The 17,409-nt window shown below is 40.8% G+C and overlaps 1 protein-coding gene across 1 annotated transcript in view; it reads right to left on the reverse strand.

The window, feature by feature from the left end:
* LOC149203901 (choline transporter protein 1-like) overlaps positions 1-12,868 on the reverse strand; it is a 335,506-nt gene extending 322,638 nt beyond the window's left edge. The window contains exon 1 of the mRNA XM_089403603.1: positions 12,317-12,868. Coding sequence (XP_089259729.1) covers positions 12,317-12,504 — 188 coding nt within the window. The 5' untranslated portion in view covers positions 12,505-12,868. The remainder of the gene's footprint in view (positions 1-12,316) is intronic.
* Positions 12,869-17,409: the final 4,541 nt, after the last annotated feature.

The raw sequence follows: 17,409 nt of genomic DNA on the forward strand, positions 1-17,409 counted from the left end.
ACACATGTGATATCATTGGACCCCAATCAAAACTGCGCAAGGAAATAGGAGGCTTGGAGGGCTTGAGGAAGATATATTCTATATCTATTGAGTCTGTGAGCTGTGTTGTTTGATTACAGAGAGAGCAAAATAGCTTGAGAGTTGATTCTTTTTGTAACTTGAACAAGATTTCCACTTGTATGATAATACAAAGTTGGGGTTTTAGGCTGGTGCTTTCCCCAGTGATATATCTTCTGTGTTATGGTTGATAACTTCTCATTCTCAGTTATATTTGTTCATGTTGGATGACACTCATATCTATTTAAGCTTCCGCAAAGTTTATGGTAGAAGTAGATCTAGTATTATGCTTTAGGATAGTGCATATATCAGGAGATCTACAGTGAAAATTCTACATGGTATCGGAGCAAAGGTGATCAAGGAAGAACAATATACAAGCAGGAGAAGTACGAAGTTTGGTTTCTAAATATTGAATTGAGTTCTTATCACATCTATTTCACCTATGGCGTTCAGTGGTTTAAGACTCGAATATGCCCTTGATGGCAGTTCGAATTATATAGCCTGGAAAGATCGCATGGAGGCAGTATTGGAATATAACGGTCTTAAGGACTTCATTGATCAAGAAGTCCAAAAGCCCACTGATGCTACTCAACTGGCGGAATGGAAAAAATGTGTGGCTAGAGCAAGGGATAGAGTAATCGGTCAACTCGCCGCCAAGCTCATGACCTGGATACTGCAGGTTCGAGTCCTGCTCCCGCAAGCATGCCCTGCTCGCTTTTCGGAGGAAGTTCGAGATCACATTGTCTCAAGCCTCCATGGGAAGGAGACTCTGTTTTCGATGTGGAAAACATTGAAAGATCTTTATCAAAATAGCAGCGATCAGAGGAAGCTGGCGCTGAAGGACAAATTTCGAAAGATCAAGGGCGAAAAGGGCAATACAATCTCTACGTTCCTGAACAAGCTCACCACCTGTAGGGATGAGCTTGCAAGCGTAGGGGTCATGACAGCTAATGACGACATGGTGAGTCTAGCACTCCTCAGTCTTCCTAAGAGTTGGCATAACTACCAGGACTCGGTTAATGGAAGAGAGAAATTACCAGATTGGGAACGACTTTGGTCGAACCTAATGTAGGAGGAGATAAGGCGGAGCACCAAGGATGGATCTTCATCAAAACAAGATGATGAAGAAAATCTAGCTTTAGCGAGTAAAGCTAAGAAAGGGAAAGGGAAGGCATCCTAATCCAAATCTTCTCATGGTGGGAATAAGGTTGACAAGTCGAAGGTGCGATGCTTTCACTGTCATGAAGTGGGCCATTATGCTATGAATTGTCCACAAAAGAAATCCAAGAAGGGTTCCTCTAAGGGATCTGATGGTGATGCACTAGCTTCACAGTTTAAGCTGGATTTCTCTCTTATCGTATGCATGGTTTCATCCATGGTGGGATGTGTTTGGTACCTGGACAGTGGAGCTTCTTTCCACATGTCAGGTGACAAGAATCTTTTCAGTACCTTTGAGGAGAAGGATCTCCAGATGCAGATTGAGATGGGCGATGATGGAAAGTACTATGTCTCAGGTGAAGGTACAGTTGTGTTTCAGAGGGAGCACGATGCTCCTCTCACCCTATCTGTTGTTAAGTATGTACCAAGTTTGAAAAAGAATCTTGTGTCTGTTGCTATGCTAGAAGATAAAGGGGATGATGTAGTCTTTAGTAAAGGAAAAGTTTTCCTGAGGCATATCGACACCGGACAAACCAAACGAATTGGGATTCGAGTAAAGAATCTCTACAAGCTGGAGGTAGATGACTGTGCTGCACTGAGTTCCAAAGCAGAGGTGGTGCAAAGCCAAGATGTTGGCGAGCTATGGCATAGAAGACTGGGCCACTTGCATCACGGGCCTTGAAGATCATGCAGCAAATTTCTACTGGCTTACCCAAGGGAAAACTGGAGCAAACAGATACATGCAAAGGATGCACCCTCGGTAAGTATGCGAAAGCTTCCTTTCAGGATCAGGATAGTAGAGCTGGAGCAATCCTGGAGCAAGTTCACTCAAATGTATGTGGACCATTCTCTACAGCCTCCACCGCTAAACAAAGGTACTATGTTATTTTTTATTGATGATTTTTCTCGTAGATTTTGGATCTACTTTATGCAAAAGAAGGATCAGACCTTCTTGAGGTTTTGTTTGTTTAAGTCCTCGACAGAGAAAGAATCTGGAAAGAAAGTAAAAGCCTTGCGTAGCGACAATGGTGGAGAGTATGTTTCCGAACAGTTTAAGGACTTCTGTGCAGCAGAAGGAATTAAACGGGAACTAACGGCACCCCATAACCCACAACATAATGGGGTGGCTGAAAGGAAGAACAGATCTATTGTGGGAGCAGAGCGAGCGATGTTGCATGACCAAGGCCTACCATTTCATCTGTGGGCTGAGACATGCAACGCAGCAGTGTACCTTCAGAACAGAAGTCCTCATCGTATCTTGGGGATGAAGACACCTATGTAGGCTTTTTCGGGGAAGCGACCAAATGTGAGTCACTTCCGCGTCTTTGGATCACCAGTTTTTTGTCATGTGACCAAAGATGCTCGGAAGAAGCTAGACCCAACAGCTGAGTTGGGGATACTTGTGGGGTACACAGATACACCCCACAACTATCGTGTGTTTCTACCTGCCAGTCAAAGGACCGTAGTACGTAAGGATCTGAAGTTCGACGAGCAGAGAGCCATATGAGTGTCACTTGAGAGGGAGCTCAAGTTGCACGGTGATGAGGAACTTTTAGTTCCAAAGGAGGAGGAGCCTCCTAATGATGTGGATCAAGCACATGCAGAGGATCCAGTAGTGGAGATCACCACTTCTGGAGAGTCTCTTCCAGAGACGGGCGGAAACGCTCGCGGGAAGCTAATAGATTGATGCTGGATGCGAGAGAGAATGTGGGGCAGCCATCCTCTCAGCGCAGACAGAGGAGATCTCCCGAGAGATACACTAGCTACATGGCCCTAGTTGGGGAGTGTGTAGCGACCGAACCATATTCTTTTCAGGAGGCAATGCAGCAACCAATCTGGGTTGATGCAATGGTAGAAGAGTACAATTCTATCATACGGAACAGTGTGTAGGATGTTGTCCCTAGACCTGGGAACAAGTCAGTGGTTAGTTTCTGATGGTTTTACAAGGTAAAGCAAGCAACTAATGGCAGTGTTGAGAAACACAAGGCAAGGTTTGTTGCCCGAGGTTTCTCACAGGTTGAGGGCATCGACTACAATGAGACCTTTGCTCCCGTAGCAACGTACTCATCTATCAGATTGATGCTAGCTCTATCAGCTGAGATGGGTTGGAAGATCCATCAAATGGATGTGAAGACGGCGTTCCTCAATGGGAAGATTGAGGAAGAGGTATACATTGAGCAGCCCAAAGGATTTGAGACCTTCGATCACGAGTCGCATGTTTGCCGACTCAAGCGAGCACTGTATGGGCTGAAGCAAGCACCCCGTGCTTGGTATACCAGGATCGACAGCTATTTCACCAGTTTGGGCTTCACTAAGAGTGAAGCAGATGCGAACCTATACCACATCATGGTAGATGGTAAGCCATTGATTATTGTACTTTATGTCGATGATCTGATTTTGACAAGTGATGACCAGCTGATACAGTCTTGCAAGGAGGACCTTGCAAGAGAGTTCGAGATGAAGGACATGGGCCTCATGCACTACTTTCTAGGCATGGAAGTGTGGCAGAAAGATGGAGAAGTATTTGTGTCTCAAGGCAAGTATGTCAATGAGATACTTAGGCGCTTTCACATGGAGAAGTGCAAGCCCATGCAGACTCCTCTAGCTGGGAACTGGAGGAAGGAGGATGCTACTTCAAGTGAGGTAGTAGCTGCCACTGTTTATCGACAACTGGTGGGTTCACTCATGTATCTGGTGAATACACAACCCGACTTATGCTTTGCCGTGAACCAGCTAAATCAAGCTATGGTTCAACCTACCAAGTTATTTTGGAAGGTAGCGAAGCATGTGCTGAGATATCTCAGAGGTACTACACAGTACGGATTATGGTACAGACGAACAAAGGGAGTGAAGCTGCAAGGCTTCATGGATGCGGATTGGGCAGGTAGTCCATCAGACCGGAAGAGCACTTCTGGAGGAATCTTCAACCTTGGTTCAGCTGCAGTTTCTTGGTATAGCAGGAAACAGAGATCAGTTGCACTTAGCTCAGCAGAGGCTGAATACATGGCTGCCAGTCAGGTAGCATGCGAGGCCATTTGGATGCGGAAGATTCTAGTGGGATTGTTTGGTTAAATGATGGATCCTACAGTGATATACTGTGATAATCAGAGTTGCATAAAACTCTCTGAGAATCCAGTGTTTCATGACAAGTCCAAGCATATAGATATCTGTTACCATCATCTACAGGACTGTGTGGTCAAGAGGATCATGATGTTGCAGTATGTTTCGACCGAGGAGTAGGATGCAGATATTTTGACAAAGGCATTATCAAAATGCAAGTTCGAGTTCCACAGAGACAGAATCGGGGTTACTAATAATCCCTTTCTTGTTGAGAGGGAGTGTTGAAAAGTGTGCAACAAGAAATGCTAAAAATAGCACTGCTACAAATAGCCCGGCTATAAATAGCAGTTCAGCGATTGGTGATCTTAGCAATGGGTGAAAAGTGAAAGTGCTAAAAATAGCATTTCAGGATCCCTTCTTATTTTAGTCGGTCCCTGGACTAAACATAGGAAGTAAAATTCGAATTTGATATCAACGGTAGTTTGAAAATTAACTAATTAATTCATCTTGAGTTAATTAATTAAGGAAAATCAAACTTGAAGTCTATGTGATGACATGCAACAGTTTCTCCATTAATTGAGAAATTTAACCTTCAGTTAAAGAGATAAGAGTGAGTTGTAATATTGAGTTGTAATCAGTTGACTTAGTTTAACTTAGTCAAGTCCAGTTAGATTAATTTAACAGTTTGTTAAATTAATGAGAGTTCAATTAATTAATGCTTGCATGCATGTAACCACTGTATTTCAGATAACTGAGTATTCACTCATAGATAACTCATGCATGTCAGTTCAGTCAGAGACCCAGTTGAGATCAGATAGAGGGACAGTGTACTATTAGTTGCTAGGATATTCCTTGGTGAATATTCCTTGCATGCAGAAGGAATATTATTCCTTATGGATTGCGCAGTTGGACTTGAGGTTACAGTGAGTGTGATGAGGCCAATTCACACATGTGATATCACTGGACCCCAATCAAAACTACGCAAGGAAATAGGAGGCTTGGAGGGCTTGAGGAAGATATATTCTATGTCTATTGAGTCTGTGAGTTGTATTGTTTGATTACAGAGAGAGCAGGATAGCTTGAGAGCTAATTCTTTTTGTAACTTGAACAAGATTTCCACTTGTATGATAATACAGAGTTGGGGTTTTAGGTTGGTGCTTTCCCCAGTGATATATGTTCTGTGTTATGGTTGATTACTTCTCATTCTCAGTTATATCTGTTCATGCTTGATAATGCTCATATCTGTTTAAGTTTCCGCAAAGTTTATGGTAGAAGTAGATCTAGTATTATGCTTTAGGACATTGCATATATCAGGAGATCTACAGTGAAAATTATACATCACATGCTATCAGAGCATTGATTTTGAAACAGGAAGAGTAGATCCAATGTTGAGCAGTGAGGTCGGAAGCTGCACTTGGCAGCAATTCGAATCCCCTTGAAGGGATTGCGCAATCCTTGACGAGAAGTAGATCCAAGGAAATCTCTCCCTAAGTGAGACGATAGAGAGGTACGATTTCCAGTGCATGAGTTTGCAGAGGCAGAGGGAGTGACGCAGAGCCTCAGCGCAGTACTTGAAGGGCGCAGTTTCTGTCAAGGCAGAAATCCGCTAGAAAAGAACAAAGACACGTAGAAGGGGAATTCTCCTCATAAAACTTTCCGCGAAAAGGTTTGAATTTCTCACTTGCTGAGCAGTGCTAAGCAGTGACTAGAGGAGTCAATTCGACAGTTGGGTGAAATGGCATCGCATGGGCTCAGAGATCAGGACAAGTTGGAAGGTGCTTCCAACTATGTCATATAGAAGACCAGAATCTTAGCTGTTATGGAGGAACATTATCTCGAGACCTACATCAATAGTGTTGTAGTTGTTCCTGCTAACAACGATCAAAAGAAGAAGTACAAGGCCGAGCAAGGGAAGGCAAAGAGGCTCATTTTCGATGGAGTTCGAGATCATGTGGTCTCACACTTCCAGGGCAAGGATATAGCCCGAGAAATGTGGGAAGCCTTGTCTTCTCTGTATTAAGGCTCTTCTGAACAGCGGAAGATGTATTTGGAGCAGAAGTTGCAGCAGACTTTGATGCAAAAAGGAGAAGGGGTGAACCTCTATCTTCAGCGTCTTCAGGACACCAGAGACCAGCTTGCTGTAGTGGGGTCCACTCCTCAACCAACTGCGACGGTGAGGATAACCTTGAATGGAGTTTCGGATGAATGGCAAGTTTTCGTCCAAAGCATATTGGGCAGAGAAAAACTACCTTCATGGGAAGAGATGTGGGCAGCTCTTCAACAGGAGGAGTTAAGGAGGGACCTAGTGAAGGTCAACCTCAATGGCAACAGTGGGAGTGGCACAAAGACGAAGGAGGAGGAGGAGAACACAGCTCTGGCATCGAAGGGACAGCAAAAGCCGAAGCGAAAGAAGGACATTTCAAAGGTGAAATGTTTTAGTTGTGGCAAGTTGGGCCACTATGCATCCCAATGTCCTTCGAAGAAAAAGGACAAGGATGAGAAACATGATCCTAAGGTTGCTTCAGCAAAGATTGAGGAGGATGAATTTGCCATGACTGCCCACGCATCTCCAGGAGGGAGATGGGGCGATATTGAGCTGTAGTCGGGAGGACTACATGTGGGCAGGATCCTTGAGGAGTCCACCTCTTGGATCAATTCCTTGCTACGGGAGCCCAAGATTCAGCAGTAGTGAGATGGACTTAGTGTCAGATGATGCAGTGGAGTGTTTGGAGGGCAGATGCAGTAGTTGGGGACCAGAGACTAATCAGCGCAGAGTAAGGTTGGCAGCAGTGCAGTTGGCACAGTGCAAGAGTCGGCAGCAGCAAAGAAGATTCAGAGGGTCAGGATCAGCAACAGTCAAATTCCAACATTCATTGTATTATGTTGAACACAGTTAAGTTAAGCTAATTTTGGATGTTTTGCAGTTGCTTCGCTCAGCAACTGAGTTGCAGTACGGATGCAGTGTTAGCAATGGCAGTGCTAGCAGCATATTAGATGCAACATTTGAAAGGGAGTTGTAGTACAGATGCAGCAGTGGTAGTGGCAGTGTCATCAACAGTAGTGGCAGTGGCAGTGTCATGGGCAGCGATACAGTAGCAGCAACAGCACAGTGTTGGTGGCAGCAGCAGTGCAGAAAGGAGGTGCTTCAGAAGCAGAGTAGCATGCAGGTGGACATTGTTGCTAGAGCACTTTCCTCGCTAAGAGGAAGTGTTAGTTTTTGGTAGCATCGGATGTGCACTAGCCTTGAAAATTGGTGGAGAGACCGTTTGGTGAAATTCCACCCAGATTGTATTTTATTAAAATAATTAATACTTTTAATGGAGTTTCTAAGTCTAAACTTATGAAAATTATAATATTAATGGGTATTAATCAAAATATGTGTGAGAATGATCTAAAAGGCAGATCAAGTCATGTTTTAATCTTGGTCGTTGATTAGAGACTTAATTTCGGTCGTTGAAGACTGAACAGGAAAAATATAAAATGGAGATTTGGGGTTCATTTGTAAACACACACAGAGAGATTGAGGAAATCAATTTTCTAAGGTGATAAGTTCTTAGGAGGAAAATTGAATGGGGAGATCTTGCAGCTAAGGGACAGAGAGAATCTGGGAGAAGGACTTTTTGGAAAATACAGAACAGAGAGGCTGAGAGGCAGCGCAGTAGCCGGGAGAGCTGATGCAGAAAAGTTGCCTGTCACGCAAAATCCAGAACTGTTGGAATAGTCGAAACTGTCGGGAACTGCCAGAACTGTCAAGAACTACCGGAACAGTCAAGAGAGTTGACGCAGATGCGTAGAGGGCAAAGAAGGTGTCGCAGGGGAACTGCCGGGAGAGCTGACGTAGAAGCACAGAGAAGGTGACACAGCCCACGCAAAAATAGTCGGGGTTAGCCAGTATTGTGCCGGATCAGCTAGAATTCTGCCGAGTGAAGTGAGGTAAAACTCACTCAGATTTTCTACTCGTATTTTCTCTATAAAGGATTGCTAGATGAGCATCCTAGATTTGTATTCAGATATTTCTCCTGCATAATAATAAACCCGCAGAACTACTGCACCGGTTTTCCCACATTGGGTTTTTTCGGGGACTATTGTGTCCAAAAATAAGTGTGTCCTATGTATCTTGTTCTTTGATCTATTTTCTGTTTCATGAGATCAAATATTTAATTAGTGTAGGTTGTAGAAGTAATTTGCTCAGTATTCAGAAGAATAACTTGATGAATGTAATTTAAAAATCAAGTAGGTGAAATCGATTCAGATTTGTTGCAGTAGGGATTCCTCAAGTGTAGGAATTTTCACATGGCACTGGTAGTCCACCGAAGAGAGGGGTTCTCCGCTTGGAGAGCTCGATGTTAAATAACAAGTGACCCGACTAAGAAACTCGAGCAACTTAGGTTGAGTTCAATAGGCACAAGATGCCAAATGAGGCTGGGCCTTCTCTATTTATAATTCGTGGGCCTCTTTTTCCCATGTGGGCCCCCTCCAACTAGCATTTCAACCTTTTCTCCTTAGCCATTCGAACTTCCCTCTAAGGTAGTGTGTATTTCCTCATGTGGGTGGCCCCCACGCTTTACCAACAAAACATTTCGGCCCCTTTTCCTTCCTAAGTCATTTCCCAAAAATCTCATGGGTCCCATGGCTTCCAAAATTGTCAAAATTGTAGAACAAATAAACCTGTGACAAATTAATTTAAGAAGGAACATTACATGGTTTCAAATCTAACCAGGGGACATCTTTGGCCCATTGTGATAAGGCTCAAGGAGTAGGCTCCCCCACCTTCGTGGAGTCTTGGCTCTTGCTAAGTCATAAAGTCCTAAAATATCTAGCTTACGAGCTGTTGGATATACTCTTTGGTTTTATGGATATGCTCTTGATGTTATAGTGGCAGCCGCTAGGTTTGATATTGGGCCTTGCCTTGGTTACTCCAACGCGTTACCGTTTCAACATGGTGAAATATATATATATATATATATATATATATAACCCCCCACCTAGTGCTTTGATCATAATGACACTTTGGTCTTTCTTATGTGTGCATCTTGCTTTGTGAGCCATACATTCCAAATTATGACTTTGTTGTTAATGACTTCTCTCTTTGCTTTGTATCCTACGTGGCAATTTTATTGACTGGGTAATTTTGATAGTGGGCCCTGCCCGATTTTAATTTAGCTAGTGCTGATAGCTCAGCTACACTCCTTTTTCATATAAAATGCCCAGCTCGTACATTTATTGTTCATATTAATTGTCAAATGCAACAATTTAAAATTACCAAAAAACATAAGAAATACTCAAATTTACTCAATTTTTCCCATGGCTGTGAAACTCTGAACAGAACAATGAGAAAACTCTTCAATATTCATCTTAACTAATCAACCTATGCAAAGAAGACACATTACCAATTATGTTTACAGTAGCATATTTAAAGTTATCTTAAGATCTTATGTCAATTGGGTTTATCTAGGGTGTTTGGGAGGAATGATTGTTATCCTCCATACCGAGGCTCAATTCCCGCAAGTGACATGATGAGCTCATATCGAGTATATTGGTGTAATGACTTCGAGCCTTGTTGTTGAACAGCCTTCAGCCCTGAAGAATATCTTACCCTTGCCTATGAACTAGAGAGTGAGGTGCTTTGTTATATGGAAAATAAAAATTAAATCAATAAAAAAACAAAATATCTTAAGACCTGATTATCTCTCCACTAATGTATGTACAGCCTCATGAAGCATTCTGTTTATGTTAAAAAGTTTAACTGGTATTTTAATATCTGATAATGATGACTTTGATTTCTGAGGTTTCTTAAGCTGTGTGCATGGCTTCACCACTGTCAGTGGCAACAAGCACAAGTCTGAGTTTCACTATGGATGGATGTGTCAACACGACCAACTCAAAGCAGTGAGGAGGACTCATCCTGTGGCGGAGATTTGATCTTTTAAATTACCATTGAAGGAGACCACTGGCCCTCCATTTAAAAAGGTTCTTTCCCATCACATGTCAGGTGATATTTTGGCCCAACACAAGAGCCTTTTTCCCAGAAGGCCAAAAGGACCGTGTCCTGGGGCAATAAAGTGAAGGTGCAGTGGTTCCTATGTGAAGAAACAAAATCTATCCCAAATCTGAACTTCTTCGGAATGTTGAACTACGGAAGAGGCATTCCTTAGAGAAGGAGCCAATGTGCAGATTCGATAGATATGAGGTTTTGGCAGAGGAACCACAGAAATGACCGTCCAAAAAGAATGAACTTACCAGAGGTAACTTGTCCTTCGTATTTGTTTTCTAGAGGATAATTTATTATACTTTTCAATCCCCGGAAAATAGAAGGACAGTGACCAATCATAAAGGAAGATCCATGGTTTTATGATAATCATGAATTGGCAATGAAGAAATGATTTCCCTCATTTAGTCTGGAAATGAAAGTTATTTATATTCCCAATGCTTGTGCACCTTTCAAAATTCAACTCGTCCTTATATTTGAGATAAGGAAGTGCTGAAATAAATTAGAACACAATCGGTAGGTTCGTCAACTAAAGAAAAAATTGTAAGGATCCAAACATTCCAACCTGTGCCGATATATGTCTTGAAATAGATCTTAGCAAAGGCTACACAGAGTTGATTTATTTGATACATCAAGGACTTCGTTGGAAGCAGATTCTGGACTATGAAAATTGCTACATCTACATATAGGAATTGTCATATGGCCATGAGGTTGTCAGGAGGGCATGCTGGGTCGGTGAAATCAGAGAGTGTTAAAGAAATATTTGGACAAGTTCACTAGTTATGTCAACCGAAGAAATCCTGGCTGCAGACATTTCACCCGGCTAGACAAGAGAAAGAAATTAAAAGTAGTGGGTGATTTATAGAATAAACACGAGGGGATCAGTACAAGCAACTCCAACGAAATTCAAGTGAACAAACAGGAAAGGAAAAATGAAAAATCTGAAATGATGATAAATTTGAGTAAAATAATTACAAAAAGAAAGGCCAAGCAAGAATTTCAAACAAGTGCAATCTAAAAAGCAAATGGAATAAGATAGAGAGATATAAGAATAGGCAGATGAAAAAGGAGAGTTGAAGGACAACCAAACATAGTGCTTTCAGTTCAAGTGAAAGACAAGTAGCAAAAACGTTGCTTCTAAGAAGGAACACAGAATTAAGCAACCAAGTCAGTCTAATAAGGCCTGCAGGTTCTGCGTGATCCCACCCAACCTATTCAAGATAGTTCCATTATCCATACATGACTAGAAGATGAAGAGGGCAGGAGCATGGACAAGGCAAGGTTATTTTCATAAAATAGATAGCCATCCCTGGGCGCATATATATGTTGGGATGGGGGAAGTGTGGGTGTCAATGAAAATCAGAGACTAAGAGAAGAAAGGTCAGTAGGAAGGACTATCCACTTTCCTTCATCAACGTATGCCAAGATTGCTTTCAAAATGTTTTGCAGCGGGATACACAGTATCTATTATTTAGACTTGAAAACTTCTTGATTTCTGAAATTCTATAGTTACTGCCATTTAAAAAATGTGGAAGAGACAGTGGTTTAATTTTCAGAAGTTAATTTGATTGTGACTCGCTGGGAGAATTGGCATGGGATGCAGAGTCGCAGACCCATTGAGGTAAAATTCCATCTTCCTGCTTTCTCAGTCATATATGGTTTAAAAGGCATTACCCACGCCAAAAGGTTTCTCAATCCAGACGCTGGCTTCGGGATGCAAGTCCCTATGATGATGTGTCATGTTCAGTGCTATGTCCTACAGGCCGTCTTCGGCTTGCAGTTCGTCGTGGCAAGCTATGATACTACAGTGACACATCCCTGTGTTTGGAATTCGTCCCACATTAATAGTCCCCTCTCCTTCTGAGTGTGTGTTTAAAGTGTACAGTTGGTTGCCTTGTCAGACAGATTTGAGTTTGGAAAATGCACATTCGACTCGGTTCAAGTTATCAGCGAATTTGAACAAAACCTGAATCTTTAATTAAAAATAACCATGGGACGATGTGATCATTATCTGAAGTAACAATGCAAGTGAGTGAGCGTGGGAAATATAACCTGCGGGGATCTCCTCTATTGAATCCAAGGCTGGAATTAACGATCATTCCAACCCAAAATGCAATGAAAACCAGGAGAAAAATCAAATCGCGGCATTTTCGGTTCTCCTCGATCTTCTGCGACGGAATGTATTCAGCTCTTCCTCCTACAATTGCACCCATTGGCCCGAATTCACTCTCTCGCCCCATTCCTCCACTATATCGGACTGACTTAACCTTCCGATTTGCCTTACTTCGCTATGTATTATGTGTCCTAGCTCCCAAAACCTCCATATACAGGCAAGCACACGACGGTACAGGACCGAAACTTTAGAATGTCGGGACCGGGCAATGTAACGTAATCGATTGGGGGTATGAAGATTATCCGTGAAATCCTACATTGCTTGTTTGGGGGTTTCAAGGCGCCTAGGGTTTCACCCACCCGTGGTAACAACTAAACGTCGAGCTGTGAGCTCGAGGGTTTTAATGGCCCCATTTTCAAAGGAGGGAATGTTTATTTGACGGAAAAAGCGTCTTTGGCGGGGCAGGCCCATAACCTGGCTCTGTTGTTTCCCAAAAAGTGATTTAAAAATTTATGGTTTGGAAAGCTCTTAAACGACTTTTTGTTGTGTTTTATTTGTTGAATATATTCCACGCGCGTGAACAGTTTGCTTCACAGGCCCCGTTAATTGTCCATCGCATCCATTTCACGTTGATCAATCACAGATAGGAATCGGAGAACCAGAGTCATACGGATGAATTGGGTCCCTGCCATTGTCTATGCTTTGTTCAGTGATGTCATTCTAAAGTTAAACTCGGGGTGATTTAAAAAATTAGAGTTCAATCTAGAAGCATCGTAATTCTTAATATTTATATTATAAATATTAAATTTTATTATATTAATATACATAATTATATTTTTAAAATGAATAAGTATGCATTTAGATTTATATTAAAATTTCATATTTATTGAATAAATAAATTATTGCTTTGGATTTTGGTGCTCTCTTGAACTAGGATGCTCATTAGACTTTCCATCTCAGTGCAATTTAGTGCATTAATGAAGAGGGTTGGGTGGTGATTCTTTTTTGTAAGTCTCGCAAATTGCATTCAATGTTGAGGAGAGACTTGCACTCATACCATGCTTAGGAAATGGATCCAAATATTATTCCTCAGAGGGACATTCATTCCCGTATTCAAACTGCTCCATAGATGGTTAGTCTTTGTTCATTTGCAAGACAGTGAAGGTTGTGGAGCTTGGCATTGAAGGCAAAGATTTCTCTTACTTGACAGTTATGGTCCATGAATAAGGATGCACTAGGAGAGGAGGGTGAGGAATAGGTCACGAGCCTCCCCCTCCATGGCATGGACAAGGAGTGGAACAATTTGATGAAGATTTGCCACAGCATATCAAACGCTTGGCCGCATTTATGGAAGTGTGTGAGCTCAGGAACACTGGCAATGGTCATTAGGCAATTAAGAACTTGCTTGGTCGTCATTTGACGGATCAGGAAGAGGCCCTGTGTGTTGTGGAAAGCAGAATTGCAGACATAAATCTCCATCTTGTCTAGGCTCGGTCAACTCTGAGGGTCTTGTCAGGTGCACTGGGAAATCAACTCCCTCCTCCACCCCCTCCTCCAGCGTCCTCTAACTTGCCAAACAATTCGGACAATGTAGATTTGATCCAAGCCTCCCAGCCTTGAACATCCAGGGTCTCAAAAAAAGGAAGGAAAAGCAACCAGGCAGTCCAGGGTCTTTTGGCCATGTGGAGAAGGAGCAAACTTTTACCAACAAGTTAGTTGTTGTTGACAATCTGAAAGGTGAAACCTCGCAGCAAGAGGCCAACACCAGCACAGGGATCGCGTTTATTGAGTGGGAATGACCTCCATGGTACTAGACTACTGTGACGACCCCTTCCAATGTCACCCTTATTGTGACCAGGCTTAGTAACAATATCTAGGAATGGCTTTCTCAACCTATGTTGCTTTACTGTTTTTCTTGTGGTATTTTGTTGTCACTGTTACTCTTGTTTCTGCTATAGTTCTATGATGTCAAAAATTGGTCTCAGGACTCTCAGGGAGACCATCTGGTTTCTCACTCAAAGTTCGTTGGTCTCTTCCAAGCATGCTTTAAGCTAGGAAGGTTTATGTATCCAAAACAAATTCATTTTGACATAGTCCGCTCATGATTGTCTGTGCATGCACTTTACGTAAATTTTTGAAAATCTAATGAAATTTTGTTTACTTACAAAAAAAACAAAATTATTGAAATTGCTAGTTTAATTTGTATTATTAATATTTTATTTTATTTCTAAATAGTGGGAAAGTCTATTATAACTCAGTTGTCAAACCAATAGTGGGGACAATCATCATTGGCTACTATATGCAAATGTAGTTTGACTCATCAATGTTATTCAAGGAAAACCGCACCAAATGTAATTACTTGTTGGTGGTATGTAAGGGGGTAAGCTTTCACTCCTACCATATGCCTCTAAATCTTCAGTTGTTAACCTGTTTCCTTACGTCTGAAGAAGGTAAACTCTTAGCCAAGCAAAAATAATTTGTATTATTACTAATGATATAAATATACTTAACAAATTATTGAAATTTTAATATCTTTAAATATTTCTTTAAAAAATAAAAACAAAAAATACAAATGAGAAATTTTAACATTTTTATAAAATTGAACTCTATCTATAAGTTTTGAACTTTTGTAAATTTTAAATATTGTTTTAGTTTTAATGGGAAAAAAATGTTAAATAGTAGTAATCTCTAAAACATAATAAATATCAATGATGTAGATAATTAACCACAACGAATTGAAATGTTGATTTATTAGATTTTTGTGTTTAGTACTTGTTCACAGGCAAACAACACATATTAAAAGTTATTCATAGATACACGACTATACCATAATACTATTAAAAAATATATTAAAGATACTATTTACTTAGAGGTGTTGTTTACTATTTTGTTTACATTGATTTTTTAAGTCAATGTATTAAAATAATTGTAATAATGAGGTGTTTGTGCTAATTGAATAAATATAGAAAAAAAAAGTTGCATTTTAATTTAATTGTAGTGAAAGTTGGTATTTATTAAATTAAGATGGACTTTTAATTTAAAGATTTTTGAAATGAATTTACGAATTTGTAAATTTGGTGAGATGGATTGTCGATTTTTTGTGGTGGCTAGGGTTTTTTTTAAGTTATTTCTCTCTATATTTTGAAGAAATTATATGTTATTGCCAATTTAATCTCCTTAGTTGATGTTGGTCAGTAGTTGTGATATTATTGTTTGCTTAATGAAAGCTTTTTTCCATGTTAAAAATAGCAACAAGAAATGATAAAAATTGAATCGAGAATATTCCAACTTTAATTTGTCCTAGAATTAAAATTGTGAATTTCCCATGTTAAAAATAGCAACAAGAAATGATAAAAATTGAATCCAGAATATTCCAATTTTAATTTGTCCTTGAATTAAAATTCGAATTTAGTCTCACCATACCATGTAGAATTTCCTGCAAATTCTCTACAAATCTACCTCTGAGATCTATGTAGAAAATCTGACTGTAGATTAACTCGATAATGCAATATACCAAAGCAAAATACTATAATCTAATTCTACTATCAAATTTCTGGAAGCTTAAAGATTGAATTGAATCAGAGCTGAACACATATAACCAGAAGAAGAAGAATTAATGCACATGAAACACAGAAAATACTCAGGGGAAAGTCTCAGCTAAAAACCCCACTATCTATATTATCGTACAAGGTGGAAATACATCAGAATTACAAGAAGCCTTAGCTCTCACAGCTAGCCAGCTCTCAATACAATCCTCTTGGATGCTCACAGGCAATCAAAGCTTCTCACAAGCCTTCTCCTTTACCCTCCAAGGTCCTATTTCCTTGTGTTGTTTCTCTTGGGTGATCCTACTATTACCAAGTGTAACACCAATCACTCACACTGATCTCACACCCTGTAAAACTGCGCAATCCTCAAGGAACCTTCTTCCTTCTGCATGGATGAGTTTTCCTATAAAGGAAGAAGGTTCCTTGAGGATTGCGCAGTTTTACAGGGTGTGAGATCAGTGTGAGTGATCAGTGTTACACTTGGTAACAGTAGGATCACCCAGGAGAAACCGCACAAGGAAATAGGAGCTTGGAGGGCAGAGGAGAAGGCTTGTGAGAAGCTTTGATTGCCTGTGAGCATCTAGGAGGATTGTACTGAGAGCTAGCTAGCTGTGAGAGCTAAGGCTTTGTGTAATTCTGATGTATTTCCACCTTGTACGATAATACAGATAATGGGGTTTTTAGCTGAGGATTTCCCCTGAGTATTTTCTGTGTTTCATGTGCATTGATTCTTCTTCTAGTTGTATGTGTTCCGCTTGATCTTGCTCAAATCTATTAAGCTTCCGCAAGTTTGATAGTAGAAGTAGATTATTGTATTTTGCTTTGGTATAATCCATTATCGAGTTAATCTACAGTCATATTTTCTACATAGATCTCAGAGGTAGATTTGTAGAGAATTTGCAGGAAATTCTACATGGTATCAGAGCTAGTTGATCTATAGAGAAATTTCTACATGGGATCAGAGCTAGCTAATCTATAGAGAAATTTCTACATGGTATCGGAGCCAAGTTTGTCGGAGCTGAGAACAATATACTAGAGGAGATTTCGAAGTTTTGAGTTTTGGGCCGAGATTTTGCAGAGCAGATCTGAAAATTTATGTGCAAAATTTTCAGAAACAAATAGCGGATTTGGATTCCTTGCGAAGAAATACCCAAATTACCAAAAAAAAAAAAAATCGGCCGAATCGGAGTTCGGATGAGGGAGATATCGTTGATTTAAAGTCAGCACTTTTTCCAGAAAATTTCATGACGGCGGGACAAATGAAACAGATTGGTGTGCTAGCCAAGAACTTGTATGCTCTTGAGGTTCAAGATGCATGCAAAGCCTTGATGAGCAAGGCAAATGTTAGAGACTTGGTGGTTGAGAGGGAGAGTAAATTACCTCTCAACATGCAGTCCCAGAAGAAGTCTAGACAATTGTAGAGGAGCCACAATTAGAGAAGTGGGCAGAGGGATCACACGCAGCGATACCTCCAGGTGTGAGGT

Source organism: Pinus tabuliformis, chromosome 2_1 (genome assembly GCF_031772625.1).
Source record: "Pinus tabuliformis cultivar Carrire ecotype Pingquan chromosome 2_1, CPIR1, whole genome shotgun sequence".
NCBI classification, from domain to species: domain Eukaryota; kingdom Viridiplantae; phylum Streptophyta; class Pinopsida; order Pinales; family Pinaceae; genus Pinus; species Pinus tabuliformis.